This window comes from Glandiceps talaboti, chromosome 18 (assembly GCF_964340395.1).
Source record: "Glandiceps talaboti chromosome 18, keGlaTala1.1, whole genome shotgun sequence".
Classification (NCBI taxonomy): Eukaryota; Metazoa; Hemichordata; class Enteropneusta; family Spengelidae; genus Glandiceps; species Glandiceps talaboti.
Genome location: NC_135566.1, coordinates 9,982,123 through 9,998,142, shown reverse-complemented (window position 1 = coordinate 9,998,142; position 16,020 = coordinate 9,982,123). Strand labels below are relative to the sequence as shown.

The 16,020-nt window shown below is 35.6% G+C and overlaps 1 protein-coding gene across 1 annotated transcript; it reads right to left on the bottom strand.

Moving 5' to 3' along the window:
- Window positions 1-62: 62 nt before the first annotated feature.
- Window positions 63-15,796, bottom strand: LOC144449631 (uncharacterized). Its single transcript, XM_078140204.1, has 16 exons — window positions 15,742-15,796; window positions 15,126-15,252; window positions 14,052-14,200; window positions 12,776-12,849; window positions 12,238-12,344; window positions 11,637-11,687; window positions 10,807-10,879; window positions 10,094-10,173; window positions 9,523-9,672; window positions 8,662-8,788; window positions 8,319-8,483; window positions 8,069-8,203; window positions 7,382-7,483; window positions 2,843-6,573; window positions 2,503-2,594; window positions 63-2,044 (listed from the first exon to the last, which is right to left on the bottom strand). Exons 1-16 carry the CDS (start codon window positions 15,794-15,796, stop codon window positions 2,001-2,003), a joined length of 5,262 nt encoding a protein of 1,753 aa, XP_077996330.1. The 3' UTR covers window positions 63-2,000.
- Between the last annotated feature and the right edge of the window lie 224 nt (window positions 15,797-16,020).

Genomic DNA, 16,020 nt, shown 5'->3' with positions numbered 1-16,020 from the left:
TCAATCATTGCAACAACTTAAACATCTTTATTCCAGTGAAGAAATAAATTTGAACATTATGATTTGTTGGTTTCAAAGTACACTATGCTTATATCAACTAGTAGTAACGTGAAAAAAACAAAGGAACTACATATTTGGGTGTATGAGGGCGCTATATCAAAATGGCTTACAAAGTCCTCTGTCTGGCAGATTCCACGGCACAAAAACCTTCCTGTACCTGTGGGACAACAGTAGTCACATCACCGCTGTATTAATTTTTGTAGAAAAAGTTCACCTATTTTAAAGTTTACCATACTTCTCTATCTTTGGCACGGACTGAGACTTTAGAAAGAACATCCCATTGGAGTCCACTTCAAATTCTAAGAATCTTGAGGTGTTTCCCCTCAATAATTTACTTTTTATATAACCTGTTGTCCTTTCATCCTACATAAATTGTATATAAAGAAGGAATCAAATATGACATTTCCGGAAATTTCTTGAATGTTTTCCTATGTGTAGTGCAATAAACATTTGTATGGATTTCATCTATAAAACTTTCCACGGATATGGCAGATAACAGATAGAGGCAGTGAAACAGCATTATCACAGCCATTAAATGTAGACATTTCTTTGTGTTCACTTTCTTTGTATTTTCTGTATTTTTGATCAGCAGGAAAATGACATCAGACATTACAATTCAAGTACAGGTATTTTGTAATAGAGAGGTAAATTTCTTATGGAATCAAACAGCTAGAATTAGTACATGCTAATTATGTAAACCTCTTGGCCAATCACGAAGAAAATTACTAAATAAATCATATTTTGTCTTGAGTTGTAGGAATACTTTCGATGGCATTTATTTTGAGATATGAACAAAGCATAGGTCAAAGGTTACATTTAAATATTCATGAAAACTGTTGACTTGCTACTAGCTAATACTATACTGTCCTCAGCTGAAGACGAACATTGGAACTGTATACACAAACACAATTTGAGCTGTTGTTACAGTTTTAGCAATTTAAGTGAGAGAAATGTATTAAACTACTTTTGTGTATTTACCAAAGTCTGACGATTGGACTGTAATTGTTACACTTGATCAATGCTAATACAAATTTGCACTTTTGAGAACATTACTTTTGGACAGGGCAAGGTACAAAAAATGAGAATATTAGACCAAATATGCATTGCTCACTCAGACCTCTTACATTAGGGTTGAGACGTTCAAGTGTTTTGGCAGACTAAACATTAGTTTGTACATAGACCTTTACTCATGCATGTAGGGTGTAGGGTGTGGACTGTGGTTTTCACACTGTAGTTGTGATTACTGACCAAACACAAAGTGAAAAATAGGTCACTTCCATACACAATGGAATACACACCTGCATCTCCACAAGAAACTTGGGAAAAATGTACGCGTTGAAACTTATACACTGCAGTATATGTGCTTCACTATGGATAGTTGGTGTGAAAGGCTATGACTAAACATGAAGATGGAAAGCAGACCATCATCGCAACGGGAAACTTGGGAAAAATATCTGCATGCCTATCTAATCTACAATCACGGAAATTAACAAACGTAACGTTGAAATGACGAGATTGTAATTCTGAACTATCCCGTTATAAATTCTCTACCCACTGTGACAAAAACATTAAGAGGAAATTGTTTGTACCAGCCTACCAGTGGTGACTTGATGTTAAAATCATTTTAATAGATACCACAAATCTCTCTGGTTTGTTTTCAAAATATACTCCTCAGGGAAACAGTATTGTCTAGTTACGAATCTGGTACAACTTCTTGTAAATCTATGTGTGCACTATTAACACATATTGCACTTACAACTCAACATCATTAACGTAGAAAAACAAAAAAAGGTAATGGATTTTTGACATCACCATGGAAACAAGATTAACAAAAAATTAAAAGATTTCTTTTAGATACTTAAACAACATAGATGGTGGGTTTCTTCAGTTTAGTAACTAACTTGATGAAACTCAAACGATTTGTCGCAATTTACTGCAGACTACACATCTGAGCGTGACTTCTTGGATAGTCTGGTGGAATAACCTATAATGAGAACAAACGAAACTGGTAAACACAATAGTTGCATATTTAATAGCCTTTGATAGATTTCTTTGATTAGTCTCATTCACATACTCCATCATGCTAATCAATATGCAAAATCCAATATGGCACAAATGACCACATTTGCATGACACTCCAAGATTTATATATATCAAACATTTTCATGTGTTGTGTCATCAGAAGCCTCTGGAAAACACTATTAATTGTTAATTCTTATGCAAATGAAGCTAATCAATATGCAAAATCAAATGTAACGCAAATAACTTCATTCATTTGACACTCTAAGCTTTACATATATCAAACATTTGCATGTTTTGTGTCATAAGAAGCCTCTGGAAAATTCTACTAATTGTTAATCCTTATGCTAATCAATATGCAAAATCAAATGTAACATGAATGACTCCATTCATATGACAGTCAAGATTTGCATAAATGCTTACGTTTTGAGTCATCCGAAGCCTCATCTGATTCAGCCATCGTGGCTCTTCTTTTAGCTGATCTGGTCTCAGATTTAACTCTAGTGCTTGTGGATCTGTAGGGTTAAATTTACAAAATCATGTTAATGAGTATCCAGTCTTTATTGAATTTCAAATACACTTACACATTATTCTGTCTTAATCTCATTGAGTTGCAGTATATAATGACACAGGATTTACAGTTTTTGAAATCGTTTTTCCGAACGATTTTAACCGGAAAGAAATGAAATGATACTCGTAATACAGAAAGCTGAAAAAAAATTCTCTTTGAAAGTAATGGCTTGACCTTTGACCTTTGACCTACCCTTGGCTTGCTGATCCTTCTTCACTGTCACTGACTAATACATGTACATAGGGCAGGGATTTCTTGATTCTTGTACTTCTTCTTCTTGGTGTCAGCACGCTTTCACTGGGTAGAGATTTTCTACTTCTGGTCCTGGTTGGTGTTCCTGTAGCAGTATGAATATCACTCATTTCTGAAATACTGGATCCTGTATCAAGTGCTTTGATTCGTGTACTTCGACGAATAGCAGAGGGATATTGATCTTGTGCAATTGGATAGTGTTGTGAAACCGCTGGGTCAGGTGCTGGAATTTTGATTGTAGTGTCGGAATCCGGCACAGCATCAGAACTGAAAACACTTGTTTCTTCATCCATCTGACTGTGTGGTGAAGATAGTTTTTTATGTGGCTTTAGTGGACTTTTCTCCTTTCTCACCTCAGTATTTTCCATACTAGTATTCACTTCAACACCATTAGCACTAATCTCGTCTTTGCCACTGTCGTCACTATCACTGCTTTGGCGACCTCTTGTTCTCACTGGTGATATTTTAAGCTCAAGCTTGGTTGGAGTCAATTTTTTCCTACTGGTTTTAGGACTGCTTTCTATGTCATCACTGCCCAAAGAGTCTGATTCTGTTGTCTTACGTGTCGACTTTGTAGGTGTTTTGGTCTTCTTGCTTGATGGTGTTGTTTTCATCTTCAGCTGTATAGATGCCTCAGCCCCTCTGGTACCCTTGAAGGGAGAGCTTTCACATACCACACATTTTGGAACCTTTTCTTTTAACATCTCTGTTTCATCTGTATCAGACCGAGCCTTCGCTTCTGTCATTTTTTCTACTCCTTCAGTTTTCATTACATCAGTATTTTCTTCCTGCTTCTCTTTGACTGTGATTTCCTCATGTCTAGTCTTTGGGGAGACCGCATCTCTCAATACTTTGATTCCCTCTTCTACCATGGATTCCACATCAGATGATGAGATTGACTTAAGGATGATTTCACAGTCAGTATCTTCTTCCTCACTTCCTTCCTTTCTGTCCTGCTGGACATCCTCCTTGACTGGCTTCTTCTTCTTCTTCTTCTCGGAACTCCCACTAAACAGGTTGCCAGCAGGTGATGGTTTATTAGAACCTACATCAGAACTGATGCTTTCCTCACCTGCAGACTTCGACATCTTCACAGGTGTCCTATCCGTGTCATTGACGTTTACATATTCTCCATGTTTTAGAGGCAATGACAAATGACCCAATATGATACTTGGGGTCTTTTGTCTCTTTTTGGAAGCAGAACCAGTGGAGGCATCTGAGATGGACGCATCTTTGTCACTAGATTTCGATAAACCATCACTTTCAGTGGACTTTCTTTTTTTCGGCGAGGGAGTTTTACTTGAAGATTTAACAAAAATATCAGGTGATTCATCACTTGAAAGTACTTGAACAGCAGATTCATCATCCTCCTCCTCATCTTTTGCATCATATGATACGACATCGTCTTCTACTGCCTTCTTGGTTACTGTCTTCAACACTTGTTTCTTTGGTCTTTTGATGATCTCTGTGTCATATGCAGAGCTTGATTCATGTGAGTCTGGCACAACACTATCATCATCTTCTGAGGAACTGTCAGCAGACACATTTTCTTCACAGACAGCTTGTCTTTTCTTGAGAATATCATCATTTGATTTGATCTCTTTGGCAGCCTGTCCGTTTTGTTCTTCTGGTTTCCCAAGTGAATCTGTGAAGACGACATTGTCCTCAGAATTACTTTCTTGTGGTGAGCTTCTCTTTATTGCTGCCTCTTCTTGGCTACCTGTCTCTTCCTCAACATCTTTATCATCATCATCTTTATCATCATCATCATCATCATCATCATCATCATCATCATCATCATCATCTGATCTTTCTACTTGACTCTGATGGCCAGCTGCTCCCTCTTGATCTTCAACCTGTTCAACATCCTCACAAGCTTCCTGTACAGAAATCTTCTTTGGAGTTTTTATTTTGGGTTCTTTTGGTGTGTCAGAAATGTCTGTACTAATTGCTTCTGGTTCTGTATCATTAGTTTTATCATGTTTAGTGGGTGATGTTGCCAGGTCCTGTTCAGAGGAAAGGTTCTCTTTTCCTGATTCCAAGTCATCATTTGAAGTTTTCTTCTTCTTTGGCGTTTTCTTTGATTTTTTCTTTGTTGGTGTAGCATCACTAGCACTACTGTTTGTTACACTTTCAGACGTTACTGTGGTGCTCATTCTGGCTGTACTCCTGGAAATAACCTCTTTCCCAATACTTCCAGGTGTTTCACTGCTAATTCCTTCTGCATCTGGGAGGTTGCTAGGATCACTCTTAGGAGTTTTCTTCTTCGTGGGGGTTTTCTTTGCCATCTGTTTCTTTGGTGTTGTGTCACTGTTACTACCGGTACTGGCTGTTCCACTTTCATATGTTGCTGTGCTCATTCTGGCAGTTCTCTTGATGTTAACTTCATCCTGTATACTGACAGAATCATCACAACTCAATTCTTCTGCATCTGAAGGTTCTACATGATCACTTGGACTACTTTCATCTGTGACAGTCTTAGTTTCAGTGGCAGGGACGTTTGGACTCTTAGCAACAGGGGTAGGGACATCCTTTGCACTCTTTGCAACAACTCGTTCATCTGGTGTCTCATCTGTCAAGTCTTCATCATTGCCACTCCCTTCTAATTCTTTACCCTCAGTGGATTTCTTCACCACCACTTCTATAGTATCCTGTATATCCAAAGCTGTAACATCTTTGTTCTCTGGTGATTTCCCTTTCACAATCTCAACTTCTTTGTCACCATTTTCATCAGACTGCAGACTTTTACTTTTCAAACTTTTACGTTTAGATTTCTTGGTCTTCTTAGACTTTGCTGCTGTATCAGGTAATGCTTGTTCATCTCTGCTAACTCCACTACTACTATTCTGTTTCATATCATCCATGTTTTCATCCATGTTTGTTTTATCTTGACTCTCACCTTGTTTCTCTTTACTTCCTAAATCTTCGACATCTAACACAGCCATTGTCTCTTTAACACTCAGACGTTTTGATTTCCTTGATTTCTTGGTTCCCTTTTTATCCTTCTTCACATCAATTTCTTCACTCTTCTTCTCAGGCTCCACATCTTCCACTCTCCTTTCACATTCAACTTCCTCCTCCTCCTCTGTATTACCCTGTTCCCTTTCCTCATCTTCCACAGTAGCATCAGTTTCAACATCTAATTCTACTTCAACCACAAGTACTTCCTCCATTTTACTCCCTGTTTTGGCTTTTACTTTCCCCTTCTTTTCTACAGCAGTTTTCCTTTGTGATGACAAATCTTGTTCCTGATCACCACCACCTTTACCCATCTTCTTCTTTCTAAGTTTCATTGCTCCTGCCTCCACATTTACATCTTGTGTATCTGTCACTTCATCTTTATTCTTATCTTTTTTCTTTTTCTTCTGTAACTTTTCATCGGCATCATCTTTACTGACATTTTTTATCTTTTTTTGTGTGACCTTGTCTTTCTTTTTCTTTTGTACAATTTTTTCCTCCTCCTCCTCCTCTTCAACATCATCTGGTATGATGACATCTTCACTACCTTCTGTTCCATTGCTTAATTCTACTATCTCTACCAATCCCTGTGACACCACAGACTTCATCTTTTTTGATTTATCATCTTTTGATTTCTGTTTCTTTTTCTTCTCCATTTTCTTTTTCATTTGAGGTTGCTGTCCATCTTTCTGTTGCTCTTCTTCGGTAGGTTCCTGTTGAAATAAAAATGTAATTTCACAACAGAGACAAAATATTTAGACTTTATTGTTAATTTGAGGAGAGGTAGGAACATTCTTTTTTTAATCTATTTTATTCATCAATTTTATTAACTTTGACATAAGTTAGGCAGTCCTCACAGGTGACAAACACCTATAAACATGGACCCCGCATTGTATATTTTCATCTATTGTGACTTTTTAAAATTTGTTTTTTGGCAGACCTGTACAATTGCAATTAACAAAGTATTCTGTATTCGTATTTGTACTCTACATAAAGTCAAGACACTAGCAGAAAGACAAAATGACAAACTTTTTTCCTCAAACAGAGAGCACACTTCTGATAAACTCAAAATATCTCACATACTTCACACAATTTTTGAAGGATTCCCTCCCCTGAAATTGTCATTCTACCCCTCCCCTGTAATTGTCTTTCTACCCCTCCCCTGTAATTATATAGAATGAATTCAGTGTAATTCACCTATCCCTGTCAATCAACATGACTAAGGCCTAAAAAAAATTGTTTGGTTCTGGTTACCTGACACCACCTAGTTTTTCACTGCCAGCCCTTAACTTTTTTACGTATTTAAGGAAAAATAAATAAAATCACGAAAACTGTGAAGTCTTGTGGGAAATTGTGGATGTGGAAACTGACATCAACTTAAAAAGACAATGTAAAACTGTTCTTCCAATCTGTAATGGCTGTACATCTGATAGGAAGAAACCAAGAACACTGAGACCACATGAAAAACAGAAAACATAACTACCTAAACTAGACTCACACATGAAAAAATAATTTAAATACCTCCTGTTCCTTGTCTTCAGTTTCATAGTCCATGTCACTAATAAGTGCCTGAATTCTATCGTGCAATTCATCCCCATCAGAAATCTGAGAACTAAGTTCCGCCTATGATAAAAGTAAATTTCAAGAGACAGATTATCATTTCTATACTGTTGTTATTTGCAACATTAGTTTTAACAACAATAACAGACTGATTGATAGACACATATTGAAATCATGCTAGGGAGCTAGATTGGGTTAGGCTAGTGATAAGAATAGGACTAGACCCCTTAACTCTTACTCTATATGTTGACACTCTAGCTTGGTGTTGAATCCACCATATTGCTATTTCTGACATGCCAACTTGTCACATATAGCTCATAGAGATTTTTGTATCCTGATTAGCAAAAACCAGACAGGTTTATACTACATGTTCACTGAAACATCCTAAGAGCAATATAAATGAGCTAAAATTAAGGCTATGGTGGTGTTAATATAATAATTCAATAATTATTGCATATAATTTATTAATATTAATATTGCACTTATTAATAAGGACAGTTTGACTCGTTACTTTTGCACTCTGTGGTGTTAACATCAATCCATATCTATTTTGATGTAAAATCTTTACATTCACATCAAATTGGATGGGCAAAATTATAATTTTTTCACAGCTATGATTTTATCTAATTCAATACAACACAATCATACCTGGAGTTCACCTTTAGTAGTTTCATCAGCTGTTTTATCAACAAAATATAATGTTTCAGAGTTGTTGTCAGTGTCGTCTTTACCACTCCTTTCTACATCCTTCTCAACTAATTTTTCAACATATTCCACCGTACTCTACAGATTGAGAAAAAAGAAAAAACAATGCAATTCAAATGATCAAGGAATACCACTCACATTTCCACTAGAATATTAATGGTTATCAAATTCAGCTGAAGGCAAGCAAACTTACATCAATCAGTTCTTCCATAACCTCCATTGATGCTTCCTTCAAGAAGAATTTGGTTATTTTTGCACCAGAAGCCTGACTTGTTAGTGGAACTTCATCCATAACTGTAGGTGACAGTTCACTGAGCCACTCCATAAATCCAGCTGGTGCCGACACTTTCCTGGCAGCCTGTTTGTGGTACAACATCAAGAAACACAAAAACCGTCAACATTCTTTTGTACTATATTCATATAGTAATAGTTCATGCATTCCATGATGAAGCACAAAAGCACTGAGAAAAGTATGAAGATGTTTAGGGAACTTAAGATTTTCTATTTGGCATAACTAGTGTGTACAGGAAACCTACCTGTAATAGTAGTTGCACTTCCTCTTTATAAGATTCACGTAGCAAATTTCTGGCCGTTTTCACAGTTGTAATATACTTGATGTAAGTGGTATGGGTCAAATTATCTGGTGGGGTCTGTAAAACTCTCCTGTAAAAGAATTCATCAAATAAAATATCAACAATAATAGAAGAAGTTGACAACATGTTTAATTACAGAAGTTGTCTAACGAGACCTGTGGGTGTCACTCACCATAAGTTCGGATCAATGCTATATTTAGAAAGTGTTTAACATTCATATTTCATCTAAAAATGTGAAGTACTTCATGGTATTCTTTTCTGTTAGTTTTGGTTATCAATTACTACAATAATCTGAAACATTCTAGCTATACTATGTTTTGTTTGTGAGTTGCTGACAATAGAAAGGTCTACAATCTAACTGTCACCCCAAACACTATTTCCAGTTTCTAAAACACTACTACTACTGTTACTTCAAACCATTGCCTCCTTCAGAACACTTTCAGATTTCTGAAACATTACCTCCACCTCATAACACTTCACCTCACAACACTTTCACATTTCTAAAACATCCATCCTCAAATATCGCCTCACAACACTTTCAAGTTCTAAATCGTCAGTCACCTCAAAACTTTCAGATTTCTAACACATCACCTCACAACACTTTCATATTTCTAAAACATTACTGTCATCTCAAAACACTGACATTTCTAAAACATGACGTCACCTCACAACACTTTCAGATTTCTGAAACATACCCTCACAACACTTTCAGATTTCTAAAACATTACTGCCACTTAAAACACCTTTTCTGGTTTCTAGCACAATGAGCAGAGCGATTGACATGGTTTCATAGTAATGACTTACTTTAAGATAGGTAGTAAGAATTCAGCATCATCTTTGGTTGCATCAGTGACTTGTAAGATAGCATCATATGCAAACTGAGGAGAATCCATTAAACATACCATCATTGTGAACACTGTCCGATTACCTCGCACCTTGACATCATCCTCACCCCTGATAAAAACATAAAATGATAAGGTAATACAACCCATAACACCAAAGTAAAGTGTTTTCTGTATGTACCATAATTGTCTATAGCATCCATATCAAGTATAACCCATAACACCAAAGTACTGGTAAAGTGTTTTCTGTATGTACCATAATCGTCTATAGCATCATCATATGTAAAATTAGATTTCTTCCTCTGTTTATCTAATATGTACAGTCTTAGATAAAAAAATGGCCAAACTTATAGACTGTGCTACATGAAGTATATCATTTGGCAGACTTTTAATGTATGTTGACTCTGTAGAGCTTATACAGGGTTGTACACAAGGAAAACAAATCTTCCACAGATCTTTATTCTGTTACATATGTTCTACACCTTCCGGAAAAACTAATTTCTTATCATTTATGTTTCCTTCCTTTAACTTACCTTGCAAGGAATATATTCAGATCTAAATACAGGGACAGTACTGCTGCTATCAAATCCTCATAGCTGGGAGTATCATTGGCCTGTTGTCATAGAAACAAGGAGGATATTCAGTTATGGTAACCATAAATTGACTACCATATTATGATAGAAAACCTGTGAGGTGAAAATCACATACTTCATGCCTATAGCCTAGAGTTTGCACAAAACTCTTGGAAGTGTCCATCTGATTGGAAAGTGTACATTTCTAGACGTTATCATAATCATTAAGAATACTACCAACATGTGTCATATTTTCCATTGTTTCTATCCAATTAAAACAAACTTTGCGAAGAACTTCACGATATGTTGTGTGTTGTACAGATCAATGAAAAGTATACTCCCATAGGACATCCAACAAACAGATGGTGGGATTATATATCTGTTTTATTTGCTAAGGTTGGAGAACCCTGGTGAAAGGCATAAAAATAGCACTGTTTCCCCCATAGTGTCTATGGCAATTATGTTTGGGAACCCAGGTAAAATGACATGGGAACCCATCTTACCTACTTACCACCCTTAGCAAAAAACACTTTATATACGTATATGTGGACATCTTTGCTTCAAACTTGCACATCGACAATTGATGGAATAAGACACATTTCTTGTTTGAGAAATTCATAGAAAATTATGAAGTACACGTCTTTTATTTTTAAATTAACCATGGATGCTCTTACCTTTGGTATCATGGAGTCCTGGAATTGTACCAATCGTAAGAAGTTTAATACAGCCTCTTCTAGTTCCAAAACTCTGTAATAGAAATACTTCATTGACAGTGCTTCCTACACAGCACTCAATACATAACAGTGTACAATACAGTAAAATAATATTGTACATATATTGTCAAGTATCAATTTCTATTCTACTATTGTACACTCTGTTGAGTCTTGTGCATGCCATTTATGAACAAAATGGTTTTAAAAGATAAAATGATGTTAACAATTACCAATTGCAACCAAAAATGTTGTTTCTTTGCGCTGGAATCTTCTTTTTAATTAGTTCCAAACTCAGAGAATAGATAACTTATATATTAAACATATTTCCACGAAATTGCTCTGCCTTAAGCTTCTTCAGCTGTTATGTATACATGTCAATGAATGACGCAGACTTGTCATATGACTGCAGGAGGACATTGTATCCCTAATCCTGCCACAGCCATTATCTTTTACATGAACTTGACCTGAAGAGGGATACTATCGGTACGTTAGAAACTACGGAACTCCAACAACACCCTTCACTTAACAGGGATGAGGGGATGGAAATACTGGTAGTATATAAGTTATAACATCGCACCTTGGTCATGACAAGCATATGTCATTGATCTGTACACAACAGTTGAAGTCTGAGTAATTTAGTCTAAATATACTAGGTAAATTATCTGAGTTTGGAACTAATACAAAATTACCACTTCTTTCCTGAATATTTCACTCTGATGTTATTTTTCTGTAATTTTTTCAGATGTACAATATTAATTTTATACAAGGACAAGAAAACACTGTGCACTCACCTGTTTTGTTTTTTTGATAACAAAGCATTCGACACTTCAATCGTCATCTTTCTAACATAATGAAAACATACTGATATCAATAAATTTGAAAACATTTCAGTTTGCTTACAAGTTCAACATATAGCCACATTCATCCATAGCATTTGTTTTTTTCCAAATTACACCCTACAATGCTAATACTTCAATGTTTCTGTTTACGCATGTTTTTTGTCAGTAAAAACTAAGCTTCTATATTAATCAAAAATTGGGTTTTGAACAAGAATTATACACTTACAGTTGAAAAGACAGGGTTTTGCGGTATTTGGTATTAATGGTCTGAGAGTAGATGTTGAAATTTGATGAAACTTGTGAGAGGAAAAAAGTTGATGATCACTCCTCATACAGCACTCAGACTAAAGTCACACTGACCAGTCACCACTTGTTCCACTCCCAACAAGAGCGCCCTCAACATGCCAAAAGAGCATCACTTTCTCTCTATACATTGTAACTCTAGAAAATACATTTTCTCCACCTCTTATTTCAATATTTCAGTATGATATTGAGAAGAGAGTATGGGAACCTTCTTCACATGGTGCAAACCGGTAAATTTCATGATACTTACTTTATAAAGCTATTCATATGTTGATGCAACACAGCTCTGTTTTTGGTACCTAGAGTGAGCTGACTTTCTAGTTGTACAGCTTTCAAGTTTCTATTTCCTTCCTTTTCCTAAAAAACAAACGACAAGAATTTGATAAAAGAAAAAAACAGAAAATATACCCTACACAAAAACTTTCATGTCAGCTTCTTTAGCTGAGACAATGTTTGCTGCTGCATTTGCATCAAAATAAATCAGCATGAGAATGGAATTATGTTCATTGGTAAATTCTGAATAACCGTAGACAACCCTACAGGCATTTATCTGAGTGAAAATTATCATTTATTGCTGAAATTTGGGAAATTTACTAAAAGAAATGGTTCAAAGTTTCCTTTTCACTTTGTCATTTCTATGTCATTCAGAATGTTAGGAAATGAAAGTATCACCAACATGTACTCGTCATACACTTACTTTTAATATTATCTTTTTTTAACTTTAAAGTATGGATACCCATTTTAATATTTCCCAAGTCATCTGTTGAGACTAGTATACCCAACTATACCTTAATGGTGAGTATGTCCAGAACTTCTTTACACAATTCTTCTTCTTCATAAAGTTCAGCCAATAGGTGTTGTCCTAGAGATTGCAAAGAATACCAAATAAACTGACTTTCATCTACCATAATATCATATTATACATGTGGTAGAAAGATCAATAATTAATATCTTTTAAGACTAGAAACTAGCAAAACTTATATTTTCCCAGCCATAGAGTAAAATCTCCTGATTATTCATTACAGCAGCATGAAAACAGTGTCTTTCATTTGAATATTCAAGCAATAGGAGTTCTACCTGGCTTACTGGTGACCTTTTCCTGTAATTGTTAGTCAGACATCATGAAGGGTACTTTAGATATTATTCCCCAATATTTTTCTTCATTCAGACAAGGAAAACACGAGTGACCAAAGGGGTCTTTGTCGATGAGTAGCGACAACCCCTTAGGTCACAAGTATTTTCCGGCTGAATGAAGAAAAATATTGGGGGACAACATAATTATACCAGTGCGGTAGTAATATCCAAGTAAAATCAAGGAAATTAATGGCAATTTTGAATGTTGTGACTCATATTTCAAACACAGCCGAACCAGTGACATAGACATGCACTGTCGTGACACAGATGCATGTTGTTATGACTTAGAACGATCAGAGTATATATACCATATTTTTTGTTCAACTTTGCTTGTGCATGGTACAATATGGTATATTGGGGATCTGGTGGGAGGTTTGATGCCATTTTGACATATGGATCCCTGATGCTATTTTGATAATAAAATTACAAAAGCTGGTGCTCTTTTTATATTTTTCTGTCATACATCTATCATTACATTACTTATACACCAACGATTACTTGCATTGTTGCACATGCATATATATCTTGGTATTTTGCACTGTGGTGATATTGAAACTGTTATTGCATACACATGATTTCCATGTACACAAAATCATATGAAAGCACTGTTGTATCTTTTATGAAATGTGTTCTTGCAGTATTTTAAGCCGTACTTCAACAAGCAAAGTGAGTGAAATTACAGCTATAAAGAATACTACAAGAACTTCATTGCAAATGCACCAAGAATGCCACATTTGCATGTGTATATGATGGTTTCTGTTATATTATCACAGCATTTGTATTTATAGCTTTTAGTCATCGTGTAAAAAGTTTTTGACTTCACATCACTTAGTTGCCACATTTTATTGGAAAAGTGTATTATGCTGCCCTATTCTCATAACTTCTCAATGTGCTCTCTTTTGAGAAAACAAAGTATTAACAGTTACATGCCTAACTTCTGTCTCTTGTCTTGGTCTGCTTTCTTTAATTTTTCCAAAGCAGATCTCTTGCCATCAACAGCATACATGTTATACGGCAACTCATTTGATTCATGATCAGTCTTCTTACTGTTCTTGGACTTCTGGGACTGCTTAATGATTCTGCAATGTACACCATATGAAAATATTTCAATAGTTATTATGTCTGTCCCACAAAATGCACTAATATAGAACACACTGAATAAAAAGTGTGAAATTAGGGTTGACGATGTTAGAATATAGAACTTTTTTCATAATACATTAATAAAAGGCGGCTTTATCCATTGTGAAATTGTTATCAAATAGGCAATTGACTCAGTTTCCTTCAGGTATATGCCAAAAGTTCTGGTAACTTCTAAAAGAATGTATTCATAACACATCATTTTCATATTATAGCTTTCAGTGATTGGCTTAAGACCGTTGACCCTGGCCAGTAACCTCAATTTGCATATATGGGCAACTAGTTGCATTTTATTTTCCCTAGGGCAACATTCACGTAGCACAGAAGTTGTGTCAGGGATTTTCTTTGACTATGGAGAGAATATGTGCCTGAGAAAGTGATAGTATAACGTCTACTCACGCTGAAATAAGGCCAAGCAATAAGTGTTACAGAATACTTATTGCTTGGCCTTACTTGGGCACTATTAGACATCATATTACCTTTGTGCTGTACATAGAAACTATTAGCACAGCAGAATTTGAAACAGGGGTACAACCAACTCTGAGATCTCGCTCATGTTTTCAGTGTGATCTCTGAGTACTAACACTGTAACCAATTTAATTTTGATGGGAATATAGGGTACTTTGGATCAGTTATTTTCTTGACTCATGAGGGTTCTGCAATTAATGTTGAAGTTAGGAAGTATCTGATTTTTTGGCAGGTTGGGCATCATTTGGCAGAAAAATTCACTCAACTTTTGTGATGCATCACGGTCTATTTACATAGCGTTAGTTTTGCAGTTAAACCTGGAATGAAAAACTCAAAATCAAAACTAAAACAACTACAATTGTTACATCTACATCCTCATCTGTACGCTATACTTCTTACCTCCATAGCTTCTTGAGATATTTCACACAATTTGTCTTGACCTCAGTTTTCAATGGACCCTTAGGAAGTTGCATCACAGTGTGTTGAAATTTTTCCTTCAATTCATCAAAACTTAGTGTCTGTCCAGCTAAAAATAAAGGACAGCAGTCAGTAACTTCATTTATTTATTTTAATATTTAGTATACATAGTATCCCTCATTGAAGATTTGTTTGTTCTTTTCATCTAGTAATTGTATCAATTCTTTTAGATACATCTCGAAAGATATCCTCAGCAGACAAGTAATGTGTATTGTATTTTTGTCTTGTATTGTATTGTATTGTGTTTACTATACCATGCTTTCCACAGCATGTTGTTAAGTAATAAAGATAAAGTATGTATCTTCAATAAGGGATACATTTTGCGAGTGAGTAACTGAGTGTCTGTCCAGCTTAAAAATATAACACTTAATAACCATTATTTATTTATTTAGTACACTTGTATATCCAGTAGTCTACATGTAGTTCCTATACAGTATAGTTACGACATTTTGAATGTAACTCCAGAGCATGCACCATATTCAACCCTAGGGTTAAAGACACGTGAGGTGGCACAACACGTGTGTTGCAGTATACTTGCCTTCAGAAAGTTTACTTCCTAGTTTCTTGACGAAACGCTTGGCTTTGGTCGACATGATTTCGTGTTGGTTAATGCAACACAATGTTAAAATTAAATGTTTATGTCAAATGAATTTTCCGTGCATCCCCCATCATCTTTACGCAATCATTTGCAGCATGCAATGTTTTGAGTTTCGTGCTCTTGTCCTTCGTGACGAGTGAGAGGAAATAACACTGATTTTGATTGGCTGTAAAATTTATGACGTCATCCCTTATATATCGGCAAATGTGTATTACTCTG

Excerpts from the sequence above, each read along its gene's own strand:
- LOC144449631 (XM_078140204.1), bottom strand. The coding sequence starts at position 15,796 with ATGTCGACCAAAGCCAAGCGTTTCGTCAAGAAACTAGGAAGTAAACTT. Across the intron at positions 11,688-12,237 it reads CATATGAATAGCTTTATAAA|AAAGATGACGATTGAAGTGT; the intron begins GTAAGTATCATG and ends TCATTATGTTAG. Across the intron at positions 10,174-10,806 it reads AGGACTCCATGATACCAAAG|GCCAATGATACTCCCAGCTA; the intron begins GTAAGAGCATCC and ends CTATGACAACAG.